The sequence below is a fragment of the Danio rerio genome, chromosome 22 (assembly GCF_049306965.1).
Source record: "Danio rerio strain Tuebingen ecotype United States chromosome 22, GRCz12tu, whole genome shotgun sequence".
Taxonomy (NCBI): Eukaryota; Metazoa; Chordata; class Actinopteri; order Cypriniformes; family Danionidae; genus Danio; species Danio rerio.
In genome coordinates, this window is record NC_133197.1 from 13,795,537 (window position 1) to 13,815,571 (window position 20,035).

The 20,035-nt window shown below is 36.6% G+C and overlaps 3 protein-coding genes across 4 annotated transcripts in view; 2 read left to right on the forward strand and 1 right to left on the reverse strand.

The window, feature by feature from the left end:
• aox5 (aldehyde oxidase 5) overlaps window positions 1–20,035 on the reverse strand; it is a 34,405-nt gene that overhangs the window by 11,867 nt on the left and 2,503 nt on the right. The window contains exons 2-18 of one of the 2 annotated variants that reach the window (XM_073936719.1): window positions 19,798–19,828; window positions 18,775–18,832; window positions 17,606–17,702; window positions 15,119–15,227; window positions 14,902–15,028; window positions 14,497–14,558; window positions 14,340–14,417; window positions 14,119–14,199; window positions 13,901–14,042; window positions 13,735–13,827; window positions 13,504–13,655; window positions 13,140–13,233; window positions 12,947–13,056; window positions 12,591–12,775; window positions 10,938–11,100; window positions 10,755–10,844; window positions 10,488–10,657 (exon numbers count right to left, since the gene is read on the reverse strand). In XM_073936719.1, the coding sequence (XP_073792820.1) occupies window positions 10,488–10,657; window positions 10,755–10,844; window positions 10,938–11,100; window positions 12,591–12,775; window positions 12,947–13,056; window positions 13,140–13,233; window positions 13,504–13,655; window positions 13,735–13,827; window positions 13,901–14,042; window positions 14,119–14,199; window positions 14,340–14,417; window positions 14,497–14,558; window positions 14,902–15,028; window positions 15,119–15,227; window positions 17,606–17,702; window positions 18,775–18,802 (1,781 nt within the window). In that variant the 5' untranslated portion in view covers window positions 18,803–18,832; window positions 19,798–19,828. Of the gene's footprint in view, window positions 1–10,487; window positions 10,658–10,754; window positions 10,845–10,937; window positions 11,101–12,590; window positions 12,776–12,946; window positions 13,057–13,139; window positions 13,234–13,503; window positions 13,656–13,734; window positions 13,828–13,900; window positions 14,043–14,118; window positions 14,200–14,339; window positions 14,418–14,496; window positions 14,559–14,901; window positions 15,029–15,118; window positions 15,228–17,605; window positions 17,703–18,774; window positions 18,833–19,797; window positions 19,852–20,035 lie in introns of those variants that run through there. The other variant, NM_001278796.1, reaches the window with a different exon arrangement.
• Window positions 2,431–3,802, forward strand: he1.2 (hatching enzyme 1, tandem dupliate 2). The gene is made up of 5 exons (NM_213635.2): window positions 2,431–2,553; window positions 2,646–2,718; window positions 2,830–2,970; window positions 3,054–3,171; window positions 3,278–3,802. The coding sequence occupies exons 1-5, from the start codon at window positions 2,485–2,487 to the stop codon at window positions 3,666–3,668; spliced, it is 792 nt and encodes a 263-aa protein (NP_998800.2). The 5' UTR covers window positions 2,431–2,484; the 3' UTR covers window positions 3,669–3,802.
• Window positions 6,921–9,208, forward strand: he1.3 (hatching enzyme 1, tandem duplicate 3). Its single transcript, NM_001098188.1, has 5 exons — window positions 6,921–7,035; window positions 7,122–7,194; window positions 7,304–7,444; window positions 7,524–7,641; window positions 7,763–9,208. Exons 1-5 carry the CDS (start codon window positions 6,967–6,969, stop codon window positions 8,175–8,177), a joined length of 816 nt encoding a protein of 271 aa, NP_001091658.1. The 5' UTR covers window positions 6,921–6,966; the 3' UTR covers window positions 8,178–9,208.

Genomic DNA, 20,035 nt, shown 5'->3' on the forward strand with positions numbered 1-20,035 from the left:
AGGACAAGTAATGAAAATCCCAAATTTAACATCTCAGAAAATTAAAACATTACTTATGACCAATTCAAAGAAAGGATTTTTTTTTTTCAAATCTTTGCCAACTGAAAAGTAGGAACATGAAAAGTATGAGCATGCGCATCACTCAATAATGAGTTGGTGCTTCTGTTGCCCGAATTACGGCAGTAATGCAGCGTGACATTGAGTCGATCAATCTGTGGCACTACTCGTGTGTTATGGGAGCCCAGGATGTTCTCATAATGGGCTTCAGCTCTTGTGCGTTGTTGGGTTTTGCATATTGCATCTTTCTTTTCACAATACCCCATAGATTTTCTAAGTGGGTTAAGGTCAGGTGAGTTTGCTGGCCAATTAAAACAGGGCTATCATGGTCCTTAAAGCAGGTACTGGTAGCTTAAGCGCTGTGTGCAGGTGCCAAGTCCTGTTGGAAAATTAAATCTGCATCACCAAAAAGTTGGTCAGCAGCCGGAAGCATGCAGTGCTCTAAACTGTCCTGGTATATAGCTGCGTTGACCTTGGACCTCTGAAAACACAGTGGAGCAACACCAGCAGATGACATGGCACATCAAACCATTACTGACTGTAGAAACTTTACACTGGATCTTAAGCAACATTGTGTGCCTATTCTCTCTTTGTCCAGATGCTGGGACCCTGATTTCCAAAGGAAATGCAAAATTAGCTTTTATTAAAGAACATAACTTTGGAATACTCAGAACTAGTCCAGTCTATAGCCCAGGCGAGATGCTTCTGACACTGTCTGTAGTTCAAGAGTGGCTTGACACAAAAAATGCAACAGCTGAAACCCATATCTTGCATATGTCTGTGCATAGTGATTTTTGAAGCACTGACTCCAGCTGCAGTCCACTCTTTGTGAATTTCGCCCACATTTTTGAATAGATTTTGTTTCACAATTCTTTCCAGGGTGCAGTTATCCCTATTGGTTGTACACTCCTTTTCTACCACATATTTTCCTTCCATTCGTCTATAGTAATATGCTTGCACACAGAGTTCTGTGAACAGCCAGCCTGTTTTGCAATGACCTTTTGTGTCTTGCACTCCTTGTGCAAGGTGTGGTCATCTTTGTGACAACTGACCAATCAGTTATCTTCTCCGTGATTGTGTAGTCTACAGAACTACACTGAGAACCAATTTAAAGGTCTTTGCTGGTGTTTTGAGTGTGGCACCAGGTGTCTTCAATACTTAACCCTTTCACAGTATTAAAATCTTCTGAGACACTGATTTTGGGGTTTTCATTTATTGTTCTAAAAATCCTCAAAATTAAAGTAAATAAACACTTGAAATGTATCAGTCTGTGTGGAAAGAATTTAGATATTTTGCAATTTTCACCTCTTGAATGAAAAGTGAGAAATAGACAACATTTTTGATTATATTGTAAGTATATGACTAACACCTGTATAAAATACTCTGTTGTGCTTAAGCCACTTTTTAACTGATTTGGCAGTATGCTTAGGGTCATTGTCCATTTGGAAGACCCATGTGAAGCTAAGCTTCAATTTCCTGGCTGATGTCTTGAGATGTTACTTCAATATCTCTATGTAATTTTCTTATATATTTCCTCATGATGCCATGTATTCTTTAAAGTCCACCATTTTTTCCTGCAGCAAAACAGCCCCACAACATAATGCTACCACCCCCATACTTTACAATCGGGATAGTGTTTCTTGCCTTTTAAGAGTTGTGACTTGGTTCCCCTAGTCATGAAAGCATTTTTAAGACACTATCATTATTATGGCATACCTAAATAATGGCAAATATAAGTAATTTTGTAATTGTGGTAATTCTAACTGTCCTAAAACAAGAAAGGATTAATAATCAAAAGTGGTCATGTGCCTTTTTATAAATGTCTGGTTTCAACTGTGTGTGTGCGTTTGTGTATATATATATATATATATATATATATATATATATATATATATATATATATATATATATATATATATATATATACAAACATTAACTTACATACACAAGAGTACAAGTTCTTGATTGGTGCAGGGATGTTTAGCCTCTAAGACAATGCCTGTAGTCCTATTTTTAATATATATATATATATATATATATATATATATATATTGAAATCAACCACTCCAGGCAGTGCTAGAGCCATTGATCTATATATAGAGCTGAAGTAAAGATAGGGTTGATACAAAGTGATTTTGAATTCTCAAAGTAGTAAAACAAAAATAGAAGACTATTCACTTGATGGTTGCATTTGTTAAACAAACATGCATGTACAGTAGGCACTTCCCTTGACTCTGTAAACTTTTGGATTTAACAGAGTGTGCACTCCTTTTAGTTAAACACATTAGTCCCTGAAAACTAAGACCCTAACCATAATCCCAGGGTAGACGCACCTACTCGGGTGAATATAAAGCTCGCACAGATCATCTCACAGACATCAGACCTTGGCACAGGAGCATCCTGAACATCTCTACACACTGAGGCAACATGGACATAAGAGCTTCCCTCTCCATTCTGCTTCTGCTCTTTGGCCTCTCCCAGGCATCTCCTCTCAGGGTAAGATCCTGTCTAGTTTCTCCTTTACATGTTCAACGTTCCTCATACGTGTTGTTTTAAACATATTTGTTTCTCACATCTTTGTTTTGCAGGAGTTTGAAGCCATTTTTGTATCAGAGCCTGAAACTGTGGACATCACTACACAGATTTTGGAGACCAATAAGGGTCAGGCAACTTGGAGATCTTTTTGAAGCTAGCAATGGGTTTTACAATCCAGTGGTCAAGATGTATACATATATTCTATAATTCCTTCAATCCATTTCTTTTTAAACCCAGGTTCTTCTGAAGTCTTGTTTGAAGGAGATGTGGTGCTTCCCAAAAACCGAAATGCTCTCATATGCGAGGACAAAAGCTGTTTCTGGAAGAAAAATGCTAACAACATAGTGGAGGTCCCTTATGTAGTGAGCGGTGAATTCTGTGAGTGAATCTCCATCTTTTGTTGGGCATAACTGTGACGTCTGTTGATGTTTTTTAAACCTGTGGTCCCCTTTGTTTTGCAGCCATAAATGACAAATCAGTAATTGCGAATGCCATCTCCATCTTTCACGCCCAAACCTGCATTCGCTTTGTGCCCAGATCAATTCAGGCCGACTACCTCAGTATTGAGAACAAAGATGGGTGAGAACAATCAAATAAAATCTAAACAGCCCTTAGTCCTGGGATGGCATCTTCCGTAGTCCGAAATAAGCAATAATTAATCCACTTCATTCTTTTCACTTTACAGGTGTTACTCTGCTATTGGTAGAACTGGTGGCAAACAGGTGGTCTCCCTCAACAGGAAAGGCTGTGTGTACAGTGGCATTGCTCAGCATGAGCTCAATCATGCTCTGGGCTTCTACCATGAGCAATCCAGGAGCGATCGTGACCAGTACGTCAGGATCAACTGGAATAACATCTCTCCTGGAATGGCTTACAACTTCCTGAAACAAAAAACCAATAACCAAAACACTCCATACGACTATGGCTCGCTCATGCACTATGGAAAAACGGCCTTTGCCATCCAGCCCGGTCTGGAAACCATCACTCCCATTCCCGATGAAAACGTGCAGATCGGACAGAGGCAGGGGCTGTCCAAAATTGACATCCTCAGGATCAATAAGCTGTATGGATGCTAAAAAATGATATGTGTTTGTGATGATAATTCAATATATGAATAATGAAGTGAGGTGATGGTGATAAGGTGACTATACGAATTTTCAACATTTATGTTTTAACAGATGAAAATAAAATTTGTTTTGATTTGCTTCAATTTTTTGTCCATGCTTTTAATTACTCGTTTATTAGGGGCCCAACACAATCTCATGGCAATTCGTAACTTTTTGATTTAGTGTCTACTTCCAATTTATATGTACAATCTCATTTGTACATTTTAGTATGATTTTCCTATTCCTCAATAAGGGGTAGGGTTAGAGGTGGAGTTTGAGAGAACACTTTAAAATAGTAAATTTTCAAATGAATGAAAACATGAATTTGTGCAAATAAGCCACTGTTCTGAAGAAGTTCTGATGAAATAATTAGCACTGTGTTCAAACATAATTCATTATACATTTTATAGTTTTGTCTATCAAGATAATCTTCACAAAAAATAACTTTCATGACTTTTGATTCCTGAATACAGATGGACTAAAAAGCTAACCTTAGGGCCTGATCACAGCTATATGCCTTTTTATATGGTTTTCTATTGGCAGTGAGTGTTCTTGTACTCCGTGTGCTGCGCCTCGTGTTTTTGACAAAACATTTGTGCTCCTACAGTTAAAAAAAGTAAACTGCAGAAAAAGAATCTCATGTCATGTCCTCCAGCACTAAGATCATTGTTACAGTGGTTGCCTAGCAACATAAAAAGCGCAGTACTCTGCCCATTTCTAACATCAACAAAAAAGCAATGCGGTACACCTTGCCTTTTCAGAACAGTAAGGTGTGACTGACTGCTCAGGCTATAAACAAACTACATCAACATTTCATGGATGTAACCACCACCTTGCTCTTGATAGCTTGTCAAGTTTGGAAGGTGGTCCATGATTTGAATATATCCTGTAGATGAATTTTAATCGATGCTCTATTATATATATGCTCTATATATCTAAGTATGAAACCAGAAGTTTACATACACAGTATAAAAAGAAATATAACCTTTTTTTTTTTCTTTTTTAAGGGCTGATGCTAAAGTAGACAAAACATTTCGTGTTTTAGGCTAGTTAGGATTAACAAAATGAAATCTCTTTGCTAAATGCTATAATTATGAGAATGAAAACATTTTAAACTTGTTTCATTACTTTCTCTACATTCAAACATTTACACACACTTCCCTAGTATTAAGTAGCATTGCTTTTAAACAGTGTGACCTGGGTCAAACTTTTTGGCAATTTTTCAACAAGCTTTTCACAATAGTTTGATGAACTTTTGTCCCTTCTTGACAGAAGTGGTCTAATGGAGTCAGATTTGCAGACGACCTTGCTCCCACACACCTTTTCACCTCTGACCACAAGATTGAAATCAGGGCTTAGTGATGGCCACTAAAGCATTCACTCTGTTGTCCTTAAGCCATTTTTTAACTAATTTGGAAGAATGTTTAAGGTCATTGTCCATTTGGAAGACCCTGTAAAGCTAAGCTTTAATACCCTGGGTCATGTTATGAAATGTTGCATCAGCATTTCGACATAATGTTCTTTCCTCATGATGCCATGTATTCTGTGAAGTGTATCAGTTTCTTCACAGTCGGGATGACGTTTCCTGGCTTGTATCCTCTTGTCAGGAACACTATTTTATTTCCATCATTATTATGGCATTGGTGGTATGGTGGCTCGGTGGTTAGCATTGTCACAACACAGCAGAAAGATTGCTGGTTCGAGTCCCAGCTGAACCATTTGGCGTTTCTGTGTGGAGTTTCTGGTTTCAATTGTGTGTATGTATATATATATATATACATACATATATATATATATATATATATATATATATATATATATATATATATATATATATATACATATATATATATATATATATATATATATATATATATATATATATACATATATATATATATATATATATATATATATATATATATATATATTTATGTGTGTGTGTGTGTGTGTGTGAGGAGTGCAAGTTCCTGATTAGTGCAATGAGGTTTAACATCTACAGCAATGCCTGTAGTCCCATTTAACTTTTAGCAACAATATTTCTAAAGAAAAGTAGCTGCTTGATGGATGGCTGGGTGGGTGTAGCGGTTGTGTTCTTAATGCCATACAATAAAACCTAAAAGCATGTTGAGTTTGAGTTCCGCACAGACCTAAATCCCATTAAAAAAACATTTACTCTGAGGCTATGGAACTAGAAACATTGACTTGCTTCTGGGTTCTTTGTTGACGTCATAGTTCCTCTACTCTAATTATATAGACCGGAGGGGAAGGAGAGGTATGAAAAGCCAAAGCAGAGAGTGACTGAGGGATGGGATTGGACCAAATCAAGCTCTGTGCTCTTTCTTGCACGTCCTCTCATTAGATTTGAAAGATGTATTGTTTTACTACAGGTCACAACTCTTGCTTGGTCGAATCCATCATTACTACATCAGAACTAAAATACCCATCATATCTTTGCATGCTACATAATCTTATTAGAAAAATAATACTTTTTATGAAAAATGTAATGAAATTCTTCTCCCAAATAGGCTATTGTACTCAATGATTTTAACCCTTTGCCTGCCAGCATTTTTAGTGATGCAACTGCCAGCCTTTTTGACGATTTTCACCTAAATTTAACAGCCCTGAGCATATTTTTGGCTAGGAATATGTTACATATACATATATACATATTATAATACACATTAAAAAATGATATATCAAAAAAAAAAGATCTAATTATCTGCTTTCAAACTAAAAAAATAACATTTTATTCTATCTTAATGTGCTCATGACACATATTTTTGTAACTTTGCCTTAATAAAGCATTTAGGACAAACCCCCCTAGTTTTTGGCTCTACATACAATACAAAATTTACGGTAACACTTTATTTTGATGGTCCATATGAGTATTAGTAGACTGTCTGCTTAATATCTGTTGATACTGCTCCTTCAACCGACATTTAACTGAAGTACAACAGTCTACTTGTAATCTAATGAGAATTAGTTGGCATGTAGATAGAATGTAACTTAAAAAAAAAACAAAAAAAAAAAAAAAACAGACCATTAAAATAAAGTGTGACCAATTTTACATTTGTGGATGTTCATTGTACTATCTCCAGTTGTGCAATATTTTGGATTAAGTGAGGTTCTTAGTTTCCTCCCTTTTAACACTAAGGCTCAACCTCCAGTTGACCCACCTTGACTGAGGAATATAAATTTCAGGTTTGGCAGCTTGCAGACACCAAAGTTCAGAGCCATCCTGAACATCTCCACACACTGAGACTAAATGGACCCAAAGATCTCACTCTCTATTCAGCTGCTGTTGGTTGGAATTTCCTTGGCAGCTCCAGTTGGGGTAAGACTCGAGCCTTTTAATGCACTGAAATTATAACTTTTACACTAGATTAATATTTAGCACTTTTCTTCCATCCTTATAATCAGGAGTACGACAATTCAAATGGAATTGAAACGCCTCAAAATGTGGACATCACAACGTTATTGGAGACCAACAAGGGTCAGGCATTTTTATAGATTCCTGAAAAGCCAGTAGTTGGTTTACAAAATGGGGTAAAAACTAAAATGTGAAAGTATTTTGATTATAACATGTTTTTGTTTAAACCCAGGATCTTCCAGACGCCTAATTGAAGGAGATATGCTGTATCCCCAAACCCGAAATGCTCTCGTCTGCGGTAACAACAACTGTTTCTGGAAGAAAAACTCTAGCAACTTTGTGGAGGTCCCTTACATAGTGAGCAGTGAATACTGTAAGTGATTGATTTAACTTTAATGTATATATATGTGCTGAAAGAGTGTATTAAAATCTATTGTGCTTCTGGTTTGTAGCCGCTACTGAAATCTCAGTTATTCAGAAAGCAATGTCCGGAATTCACAATAAAACATGCATTCGTTTTGTGCCTCGAATAAGTCAGACTGACTACATCAGTATTGAGAACCAAGATGGGTGAGGTTAATCACACTATTCAAGCAAGAAATGTGGCCTTAACAGACACCATTTTTACAACCTGCAACATTTTAAACACCATGTGATCATACAGGAATTCTGTTTTTCTCTTCTTTCTCAGATGCTTTGCTTTTATTGGTAAAAATGGGGGCAAACAGTTGGTCTCCCTTAGGAAAAAGGGTTGCGTGTATCATAGCATCGTTCAGCATGAGCTTAATCATGCCCTGGGCTTCTACCACGAACACGTCAGAAGCGACCGTGACAGTTATATTACGATTCACTGGGAGTACATCGCAACTAATGAGATCAGAAACTTCATGAAAAAAAACACCAACAGCCAAAACACCACATATGACTATGGCTCCATCATGCACTATGGAAAAACGGCCTTCACTACAGTGAAAGGCAAGGAAACCATGACTCCATATCCTGATGAAACGGTGCCAATTGGAAAGGCCAAGGAAATGTCTGACATTGATATCTTGAGAATCAACATGATGTACAGCTGTAATATTTCAGATGATTTGAAAATATAGGGCCACAGTACGTGCTCTTATTTCCAGACACGTCCTTTTTTTGGGACTTAAAATACGTCCGGCATCATGTTAAAAGTTTTTTTATTTCTATTGTTGAGGGCCAAACGTTTAATAGAATGGTTGTAATTGTTTTATGTATGCTGGATTGACAACTAGAGGTTGAACTAGGTCTAAATTCTGAATATTGGAAAGGGTTTTTTTTTTACACAAGTTGCCAGGGTGACAACTCCAACAAGAGGAAGCATGCCTGAAGATCGAGTATTACATAAACTAGTAAGCTAATGGTAAAACACTGAAATTAAATATGCTGTGTTTTTTACAGCCAAGGCAAACCAGGATGCTGAAATATAATTGGGTAAACTGGTCGTGGGTGTACATTTTCACATTGTGCATTCTTAAAGTCACTTTAGTATTGTTTGTCAGACAACAACACTTTCTTAAATATCTGCAAACTTACTTTTATGCTTTTGCAGAGTCAAAAAATAGTTTATAAAAAGTTTGTAAATATAATTTACAACCCATCCCGTACCGCAAACTGAAATAGGGGCCTAATCCCAATTCTACCCCTTAGCCCTTCCCCTTACAAAATTCTCTTTACCTTGAAGGCTTAGGGCTAAAGGGAAGGGCTAGATAGCCCTTTAAGCAGAGATTTTTCAATACCACACTCAAAACCAAGAGTTAAGAAAATTTCCCAGAATACAGCAGCTAGAAATTATCGCTACATTATAGCGTTATTATAGCATGGTACTGTTACCTGCAGTGATTTCCTGAAGATAAATAGCAAAAAATCCAGATGACGTGCAGGTGTTGTAGTGCTGTGCCATTTCTTAGGGGTAAATTTTGAAGCCCTTCCCCTTCACACTCTGTTTCAAGGGCCAAGGGGAAGTAGTAGGGGTAAAAAAAATATAATTTTGATTGTAAAAATGCTCTGTCTACAGATGAATAAAGTTTTATTCTTGTCTTATTGTTTTAAAAAATAAATAAATAACATTTTGTCTTGTGAGGCAAAATAAAGCTAATTTTAAAGAAACATATAGAACGTGTCCTCTCATTTATTAACTTCCCAGACCAGATTTTGCAATAAATGAAAACACTTTTTTCCCATTTTATATGAATTTTCATGGATAGAGTAAGCTAAGACTAAATTATTATGATGTATAGTTTCTAACTTTGACCTCGAATAGCTGACGCACATCAGATAAAGAGCCAGATTCTTCTATATTTTGCAAGAAATGCATTTTTATTAAGTGAAATGAGCCTTGTCAAAATTGGTTTTGTGCACACACACACACACACACACACACACACACACACAAGGTTAGACGCCTAGGGCAACTCAGCTTGGTATCAAAGTTAGGTTTATTCACTTTCCCCACCATCAAGTTCTGCCGGGACTAGAAACCAAACCAACAACCGTTGGGTTCTTGTCTAACTCACTAACCATTAGGCCACAACTGACCTATGCCTCCAGGTGTGATAAATATTTTATAGCCCAGAGCTCTAAGTTGAATTAACTCAGAGTTGCAGAGTAAATGTCTGGTTGACAAATCCAAAGAAATGCAAAGTGTTTCACAAGACTTGATATAAACCTATGTTAATTAAGGGTCTAGCTCAGGGTTTGTGATTAACTCTGGCATGCAAGCACATGGCTGTGTTACATGCAGTCATCTGCCAATCACACTACACATAAGAGAGTCAGTTTGATTCAGATCTCTCTGTTGAAGATTAGGAGATATCTTTAAGTGAAATATATTGAATTTAAACATTTACAAGGCTGAAATAAACACTATTGATGCAGCGAAATTTTGAAGGCGACATAAAGAAAATATTATTATATCACCACAAATAATTTATTTTAATGCTCTGGGCTTCTACTTTGAGCAGTCTAGAAGTGATTGCGACCAGTACATCGGGATCAACTGGAAAACCATTCCTGCTGGTGGGCCTACAACTTTCAGAAACAAAACACTAACAACCAAATCACTACATAAAACTATGACTCTGTCAATCACTCTTTAAGAATAGCCTTCACCATCCAGCATGGTCTGGAAACCATCACTCCAATTTCTGATGAAACTGTGCCAGTCTGACAAAGACTAGGACAATCCAAAAATGACATCCTCAGGATCAACAAGATGTATGGGTGCTGGAAGAGAAGTCTGACCCCATAACTTAATACCGTTCATGTGTCTGTTTATGAATAATGGAATGAGCTGATTGTATGTCCTGCAATGGTGTTCAGTTTCCGGAATGTGTGATTGTGTTGGGCGAAAAAAAAAATGTATCTGTAATGAACATCTTTCAACTTACATGATCTTTGCATGAGCCCGGGTGCTGGTTACCATGGAAACAAACAGTTCTCCTTTAACAGATGGGATGTCATCATAATACACAGCTTCTCCTGTAGCCTGCTGGAGCGCTGCCAGGTGTACGTTGGGACGTCCTACTGGGTCACTAGAGGACTGAGTCTCTGGTACAAGCTGCAATTTCAATGATAAGGAGACATTTTTGTGGTTAACTAAACATAATATAACACACATTTTTAAGGAGGTTTCAATATTATTTAGTTGTGCTTACTTGGTAAGAGTAATTTCCTTGCGGCACTTCATTTTTGAAGGGTTTTAATGCGCTGAGATACTCTAATGGGAGATCATTCACGCCAACCTCCTTCAGCAACAAGGGAAACACACAAAAAACCTATTTTGTCAGCAATAATCTAAACTATATAGATTTTTAAATAATATTACAAAATCATTGTACCCTTTGTTGAAGCTCCAGCAACACTTGCATGTAAAACTTGAAAAAGAAACTGAGCACTAGAGCTTTGCGATATTCTTCCCGTCCACCAGGGACAGTAGCGGGTACCGAGATTTCTTCTTCTAAGAGCTGTGTTCCCTCTGCCAGAAGTTTCTCATCCCATTTTCTGCCAAGAAAAAAAAGTGCTCACTAGCTTTTTTTCCATTCTAAAATGTGACTTGTGCGCCAAACTTTGATAACACCTTACATTTGCAAATAAAGTACAGTTTCCAACTGAAGATTGGAACAATCATCACTCCCTGATAAACAACAAAGTCATCACTCCCTGATAAACTTAAGATGTCCTCTCTGCAGTCTGTAGCATGATGACATACTAGACCAGGTCCAATATGTAGTAAACATTAACGCCCACTAAGGTAACGGCCATGCTACTGTGATTGTTGGGTTTAGTGTTGAGGGAAGTGTAGACGTTAATAACTGTGATGTTTAGATTTAGGGTTGGGGGAGGTGTAGATGTTAATAACGCACAATTTAATGTGTAATTTAACATTAACCTACTCTAGTTTGTCATCAAGCTGCGGGCTGTGCGAAGACTGTCTCAATAAACTGGCACCAATTATCAAAGAGAAAAATGCTAATTGCTGTGGTAGTATAAGCCTTCTCCTCCTTCTTTACATTTTTTATATAGCACTTTTCTGGACACTCAAAGCACTTTACATATTTTTTGGGGGAATCTACCCATCCACTACGAGTGTGCAGCATCCACTTAAATGATCCAACGGCATTCATATTGCAGACATCTCAAGTTGGGCTAAGTGATTTCCAGGTGGACATAGATGATTTGCTAGAGTTGCAGACCAGGGGGCAATGAATCTTAAAGGATGGGGGGGGGGGGGTCTGCTGCACACAACATATTTAAAGAAGTGGGGTGTTGCTGAGCGCGACATATCTCAATAGCGGTGTGAGAGGGGTGCGCAACATATTTTAGGAACAGGGGGGAGAAACACGATTTCCGGGAGATCATCATTAGTTTGCGGGGACCTCCGGGAGACTTGGGATGTCTGATATTGCACCAGACTCCACACCACACAACAACTGATTGGTGGGAAGAAGATTGAAGAAGCCAATTATGATAAGGAGATGGTTAGGAGTCCATGATGGACAGAGGGCAGTGGGCAAATTTGGCCTGGATGCCGGGATTAAATCCCTACTCTTTTTCGAAGGACATCCTAGAATTTTTAATGACCTTGGTTAACATGTAGCAAAAGATGTTGCTCACAGAGCAGTACATAGTCCCCATCGATATACCGGGGCATTAGGACCCACACAGACTCCAACATTTCCGGCAGCAACCTAGCTTCCCCATGTGGTCTCCCATCCAGTTACTGACCAGGCGCAGCTCTGCTTAGTTTCAGTGGGCGACTATGTAAGAGTTGCAGAGAGCTAGCTGCCAGCAATGTATGTAAAGTAGTGCCTCTATGTATGTAGCATAGCAAAAACATAAAAAAAAAATAGGTACCAGATTCTTTAAGGTTCCATGATTGGCTTTTATAAGGATTTATAACCAATGTTTCCATTACCTTCAGTAAAAGGTAAGAGTCTATTCTGTCATTTGTTTCAATATAAATCATATAGGCCTTGTAAAGATGGCTGTACCTTCCAATCAGTTCCTTACAGGTGTGTCTGGCTTTTACCAGAGTGCAACCCACGCCTCCATAAAAAATATCCAGATGCTCCACCACATTTGAATCATGTCTGAATGCCACTCTCATACCAGCATTCACTATGGAGAAAGCGAACTCTCTGCGCTGTGCCTGGCGAAATGCGGACACAAACTCCCACTGAAAAACACAGGTGTTTGCTAGGGGTTAGCTTTTCAAATTGGCAAAATGATAATAGATGTAATGAGACTACTAGCTTTGAAATATGTTTGAGGAAACCTGTCAGATTTTGCCTAAGGCTTTAGTTTTAGCATTTATTTTATTATGCGTCCTCCATTTTCAAGAACATACCGGCTTTGAATGAGGAATGTCAATAGCCAGCAGAATCTCCTCAGGTCGTAGAGCTGTTTTTCCAAAGTCTGTGAAAAACTCCTCACTTAGACAAATCTCTCGATCACCATCTGTATTTAAGAACAAAGGGAGCCCAAAAGTTTTAAAATGTGTTTAATATGCTGACAATTATAACCAATTCAACTGCTATTACCTTTTGAAGCAATGTGTAGCGTACACTCAGCTGCTGCTAAAATGCTGCTCAGGTCATACTTGGGGTTGGCACTCAGGATATTTCCACCAATGGTCTTGAAATTACAACATAAACAAAATTGTAACATAAACAAGTACAATAGACAAGTAATCATAGCACAAATTTCACTTACAGTGTGCGACCCCCAGCGTCATGGAGCACATTGTAGGAAATAAACAGCTTACCTTAGCTTTAATGTTACAATACTATTATGACTGATTTTGTGATCCAGGGTCACATATATGACTGATTTTGTGATCCAGGGTCACATATATATTCCAGCACTACTGTTTTTATAAATGTCTCACTTGTTTTTGTTACTTACAGCCATGTTACGAATCTGTTTGCCGGCCAAACACTGCAGTGTCTGAACGAGAGCCTGGTAAACCCTGCTCTTCTCTGGTCCAAGATCCTCAATTCTTTGCTGAAGAACATCCTTCAAAACAGACAAACTGCATCCTGCCCCTACAGTTATGCCTGAACAAAACAACATTGTTTCATTTACTTTTAGGCACAATGTTCGTTGATTTTGTATAATAGTTGTAACATTATTTACAATTTTTTCTCCATTTGATAGCTTGAAGTTCTGCAATGCTTCCACCATAGATCACCAATGGATGGACAGTTTTGTTCAGATTCATCTTTGGCCCTGTAGGAGGACAGAAAAGGTTAGTAGAGATTGATACTGTATATGGTTGGATGAACTTCCTCTTGAAACCAACCTATGGTTGTGTTTCCAACCAACAGAGGTGCGTCAGAGTGTTCAGCTTTCAGCTTGATTAAATCTTTTAGATCTGATGGTGAAATCCACCTGACCTTTTCACCCTGGAAACAATGTCGTTCTGCTTTTTTCTTTCCCATAATCTGATGGAAAGTAGAGATATAGCACAACTTAGTGGCCTGAGAAGTCTGTGTTCTTCTAAGCTACCAAATGACTTACCAGTAACTCTGGTGGAAAGATCAGATCTTGAGTTGGGTCCAGGGGTAAGACATTATCCATGATGAAAAGTTCTCCAGATATCTACCAATGATACCAAAGTAGTAGAAGAGTTAATAACCTACAGTAACCAGTCTCTGTCTTTTTAAATAAATAATGAATTGTACTTTAATGAGTGCTCATGTGCTGGAAATTGTAGGGATATGTGGCTAATATTGTCTTACATCAGATTCGTTGTGAGAGTTGCCGTTTTCCATGCAACATTTTCCATTGCCACCACCATTTTGGCAGCAAACTGGAGTCTGAAACAAAATAGATAACTTTTTGTCCTCTAGTCATTTCATACATGTTTATTTCATAAAACGTGTTAACAGCCCTTACTTCACAAAATGTTTTAAATCCATCGATTATTGGTCGATATCCCGTACAACGACACAGGTTCCCTTAGAAGTGAGAAAACAGAATGTTCAAATTATTATGAATGTTAAAACTTAAGTATATTGGTAACACAGGGACCAATTTTCACCATTAACTAGTTACTTATTAGCATGCATATTATTAAAATATTATATGGTCATTAGTACTTTTAAGTAAATTTTCAGCATGACCTTATTCTACATCCCTATCGTATCTAATACCTAATCCCAATGACTATAATAAACAGCAAATTAGGAGTATATTGAAGCAAAAGCCATAGTTCATTGAACCTTATCATAAAGTTTGACCAATATATTAATTCAGAATGTGTAATTTTATGAGTGTTTACAAATTGTATATGTATGCTACCTCCCAGTGTCTCTCGAATGTCCTCAATGGTGGGATGTGGGTTGTTTCTCAGTAATGTATACATGGACATCACCATCCCAGGAGTACAGAAGCCACACTGAGACCCATGAGCCTTTACTATACGCTCCTGATCAACACACAAATACACACATATGTAAATCCAACAATGGTTTGTTCTAGGCTGTACTCACCCAAAGTTGATTTACAGTTTGTGTACCTGAACTGGATGTAGTTTTGTCTTGGTGCTTCCGATGCCCTCTACGGTCACCACTGCCGCACCATGCAGAGAACAAATCGGCTGAAGACAGGCATTCACCGACCAGTGACTTAAGAATGGTTAAGGATCACACTAACATTTTTGCTCTTCACCTCAGTTAACATGCTTCCTTATCTGGGGTTTGCAGAGTAGAATGAACCACAACAGTGGATGCCCATGCTGCAAACCAGCTCTGAAAGTGCTTTTCCAAATCCCAGTGCTGGGAAACACCCACACACTTTGGCCAATTTATTTATCCAATTTGTTATTTACCACATCTTTAGACTGTAAGATCTAAAAATGGCCTACTTCTCAGTAGGTAAACTTGAATTTACTACACAACCATCAGAAAAGTACGTTCTATCTAGTTCAAATGTGAGTAGTATGAATGAAACTCGGATGTTCTACACACTTCACTCCCATTTATAAATTCTCTCACATGGCATCATGGGATAGCGTAGCATCTATCAGGCGCGCACTTCAGAATCTATCCAAAAGCATTAGGCCATCACTTCTTGCATACTGTTTTTCGAATTCTATGAATTTGGACATACTACTCAGCTTGCATACTGTTTTTGCATACTATAAAGCAGTGTTTCTCAACCACGCACCACCAAACACCTGATTTAGACCATCAGCTCATTAGCAGAGACTGAAAGACAAACAAGACATTGAAAACATGCAGTGTTGGTGGTCCTCCAGGAACCTGGTTGAGAAACACTGCTATAAAGAATGAAAGTATGTATCATTGGACACAACATGCATTTTAGGAACAACAACAAAAAAAAATTATCATTTTGAAAATGTTCTGCAAAGTGGATACATTTTAAATAGTTTTCTGGTTGCAGTTTTAACTGAAAATGGAGGCCTTCAAATATGATGACACATTTTTAGTCAAGTGACAAATTAAGCTGAAATGGTGGATGACGTTGTACAGCATTCACAGTAGATGCTGTCTGTCTTGACAGCATTGTTAAAGATTAATGTCAGTTTGTACCTGCCCCAGATTGCATTTACTAAAAGCACACAGAATGTGTACTCAGAGCTTTTGATTTAACAATATGTCCTGGAGATATTGTCACAATGTTTCTAAGACCTGGAATGTAATTGTAATAAATGGAAATTATTATTATTAAACTATCTTTAGTGGCTACATTTTTCTAGGGCTAAGCTTATTAAATTCTACCCCTCCATCTCCTCTAAATGTAACAAATGTGAATCTGCGGAAGCCTTGTTAGGACTTCTTAGATCTTTTTTGATCATGCCCAAAACTTTTTAGAGCAAAATTCTATTCTAAGGCTGGTTCTTGTGAGCTCACACCTGATCCGGCAATGGCTGTTTTTGATTGGTCTGGCTCACTTTTGTTCAGTCATCAAATTAAAAAAAAAAAAAAAAAAGCTGTCCAATATGGAATGGTGATAGCCAAAAACATTATTCTTTGTCTATGGAAAAAGGCATCAAAACCACTTTTTAAATCCTGGCTTTCAGAATCTTCTAGCACTTTATATTTAGAGAGACTTAGACAGAATCCTTCTGATAGCATTGCTGGTTTCAAAGGCACCTGGAAAACCTTTTTTTTATCTGTTAAATGCCAAGGACAACATTTTAAATGTATAACCCTGTCATTATCTGCAAGATCACCATATTACTGGTGCCCACTGACCTAGATATATATGTTTAACATTGTTAACCCATGTATAATATAGAGAAACTGATGTAATAATGGTGTTAAAATCCCTTTTTTTTTTGTCTTTTGTCTTTTTTTTCTTTTCTTTCTTTATAACTGTTATTAATTTTTGTACAGCTCTGTGTTGCTTTAAGGTCAAAATAAAAATATATATTAAAAAATGTATCTTTATTACTTAAGTATTATTCATTCATTTATTTTCCCATCGGCTTAGTCCCTTCATTAACACGGGGCTGTCACAGCGGAATCAACCGCCAACCTATCCAGCATGTTATCCATCCCTGGGAATATTTAAGTATTATTAAACTATTATTAATTTATTTTTATATATTAATATTTTCCTTAAAATGCACACATGTGGACTTTTATGGTAAAAAAGTGCACCTTATGAAAAGGTATTGCCTCAATTACAGGTTTTGTACCTTTTTTTCTGAGAGTATTAAACGTCAATAAAGTCACAGTGTTAAAATGGACAGTCAAATTTTCAACATCAAAAATCAACAGAGCAGAGATGTTCCCATAATGTTCCAATAATTCAACTCAAACTGTAAATAAATAGAAAAAACATGTATAGATGAAACCAGATTTAGTGGGGCTTAAACTAATGACTTTAGAGCCTCTGTGCCACCCCAAAATAATAACTTTATGTTGATTCATGTTGAAACTATTTTCAGATAAATTATGTTAAAAAACATGTCTTTCATTAGTTTGTTTCATTTAAAGCTTTAATGCTGCTTGTTTGATGTATTGGTGAAAGATACAGCACGGTGTCCTGGAGAGGGTCATATCTGGACACCATCACAGTGCAGGCTCCACACCCCCCTCCACCACAGCCATATTTTGCGCCCGTTAGACCGACTGAATACAGAAAGAGCACATAAGCATAGAAATGATATGATTTACTACAATTACACATATTACATTACACTACACACACTTACAAATAGACTATAAATGTAAATTGTTATATGTTAGTTAAAGGAACAATTCAACAAAAAATATGCATTCCCAATTTAAACAGAATCTGTAAGAATTTCTTTGGATGAAACAGAAAATCTGACAAATTTTTGTTACTATGCATGTTAGCCATTTAGGTTAATGGCTTTTGTTAACCATTTAGTTAACATTTCAATATAGATCTTATCTTTAACAATCATACAAGCACAGGGTGATTAAGTGATGACAGAATTAACAGAATTTTAAAACCTTATCGCAACTTAAAAGCGCACATAGTAATGAAACAATGGAGGAATTGGTTTATGTTTGCTTTAGCTCTTAAAACTTTCAATTTGCTAGCAAAAATTTGCATTCTTCCAAGAAACAAAAGCACTGGAATTTAGTTTTTTCCCAACATATTTGCAAGCTATAATTTTTTGTCATCTAACATAGTTGGAAGCCAATGTAGAGTTCCTTGGAAAAATCTGTTTTTGTTGTCATTATACTTTTTTAATTTGAGAAAAATGTTTTGGGTAATTGTTTATTTTATCTGAAATGTCATACATCTTTATGTTGATGGTATATAATTAAAAATGGACTGCAGCTCCTTTAAATGGGAGTTTTTCTGGTTCTTTGATCTTTCTCAGCCTTTGGTCTGAGCTCTCATTGGTTTGCTTTAGTGTAGCTAATGTGCATTTCATGGTGGTTAATCCTAAAAACAAATGAACAGTTTTTAAAAAAATTGACTGTGCAGGCTCAATAAAGTGTTTTCCAGAATCTTTTATCAATACATTATTGGCACGTTTTGAATGCAAGAGAGAAAGCAAAAGAAATTTAATTTAATAGTCCTCCCAATCATTCTATCAAGTAAATTAATTTTTACCATCACTTCTTTAGGGCATCTGCTGAATGTAAAAATATAGTTCATGAAATATTATAGAAATTAAACTTCTCTAAATTTTGAGAAAAGTTGTCATATAAAAAATAACCCTACCTTTCCTTCTGAGGTAAGCCAGTAACATCTCTTCTGGATCAGCATTCTTCTCCACGATCTGTACATACAAACAACAGAAACACAAACTAAATACAATATAGCACAATTTTTTGTTTTAACTGTTGTAACAGATGTATTCAGAATTTTCTATCTGTTAAGAAACCAAAATCACTGTCATGAATATCAATTTTGTTGCTGTTTGACTCAAAACGTTTCTTAAATTATACTTGAATACTTTTTATACTTTAGTACACCAGGTTACGTAAATGTTTATAAATTGATGTTTATATAATGCAAATTTGGTAGCGAGACAACATGAAGTATAAGCTTACACTTTTTAATAGTTGATAAATTATCGTTATAGATTCAGCGTTAACTGGATATGTGAATATTTAACTTGTTTGATTAAAAGTTAAAGGGTTTGGGTATGGGGTTTATTAATGTTAAGAATTACATTATAATTTTGGCATCTTTGGTGGTTTATGTTAGGTTTAGAAATTGTTTTTATCATTGAAGACTTCTCAGAGATACTAAAAATATCAGAATAGATGAACATCAATGATATAAGAGTTTAAGCCTGTATTTGTGTGAGATGAATGAACATGTGTAAAGCATAGAAAATCATTTTCATGGCGTCATCATGAGAGGAATAATGATTCTGCTCGGTGGCCTGCTGACTGTCATGTGCCACAATTCTGATAAGCACGGTTGGACACGCCATTTCCTGTTGGTGAACTTTGGTTATTTATGTTGACTATAAGAATGTGATTCAACTCAAAAATGCACATTTACTCCCTTTAGAAGTCATAATAATAAAATCTGCTTTCTTAGCAGCAAATTGAACTCTAATTTCACATTTATTCATAAACATACATGTAAAGCCACCATGGTATATTAATAATATTATGAACTGTAATCCATTAGCACAATAAAAAGTCAAAGAGACTGCACAATTAAAACGTATTAAATATATCTATTTCTGTAAACATGATTCAAGTAGAAGTATCTGTAATGGAAACATACCTTTTTGCCATTGATGTAGAAGACAAGTTCACTGTTCACAGATAGAGAAGACATGGTGAGATGAGAAGGTTCGCAATGAAGATGCTCCTGGTTTACTGACAATCAGCTGAATGAGCGGTGAAGGGACTGATATCACATGTTAAATGCTTTGCCTTCATTTTCATGGTTAAAATACAGGAATGCGTGAATAAAGTGTTTTTTTCAACTACTGGTAACATAACAGTTCAATAATGCAATA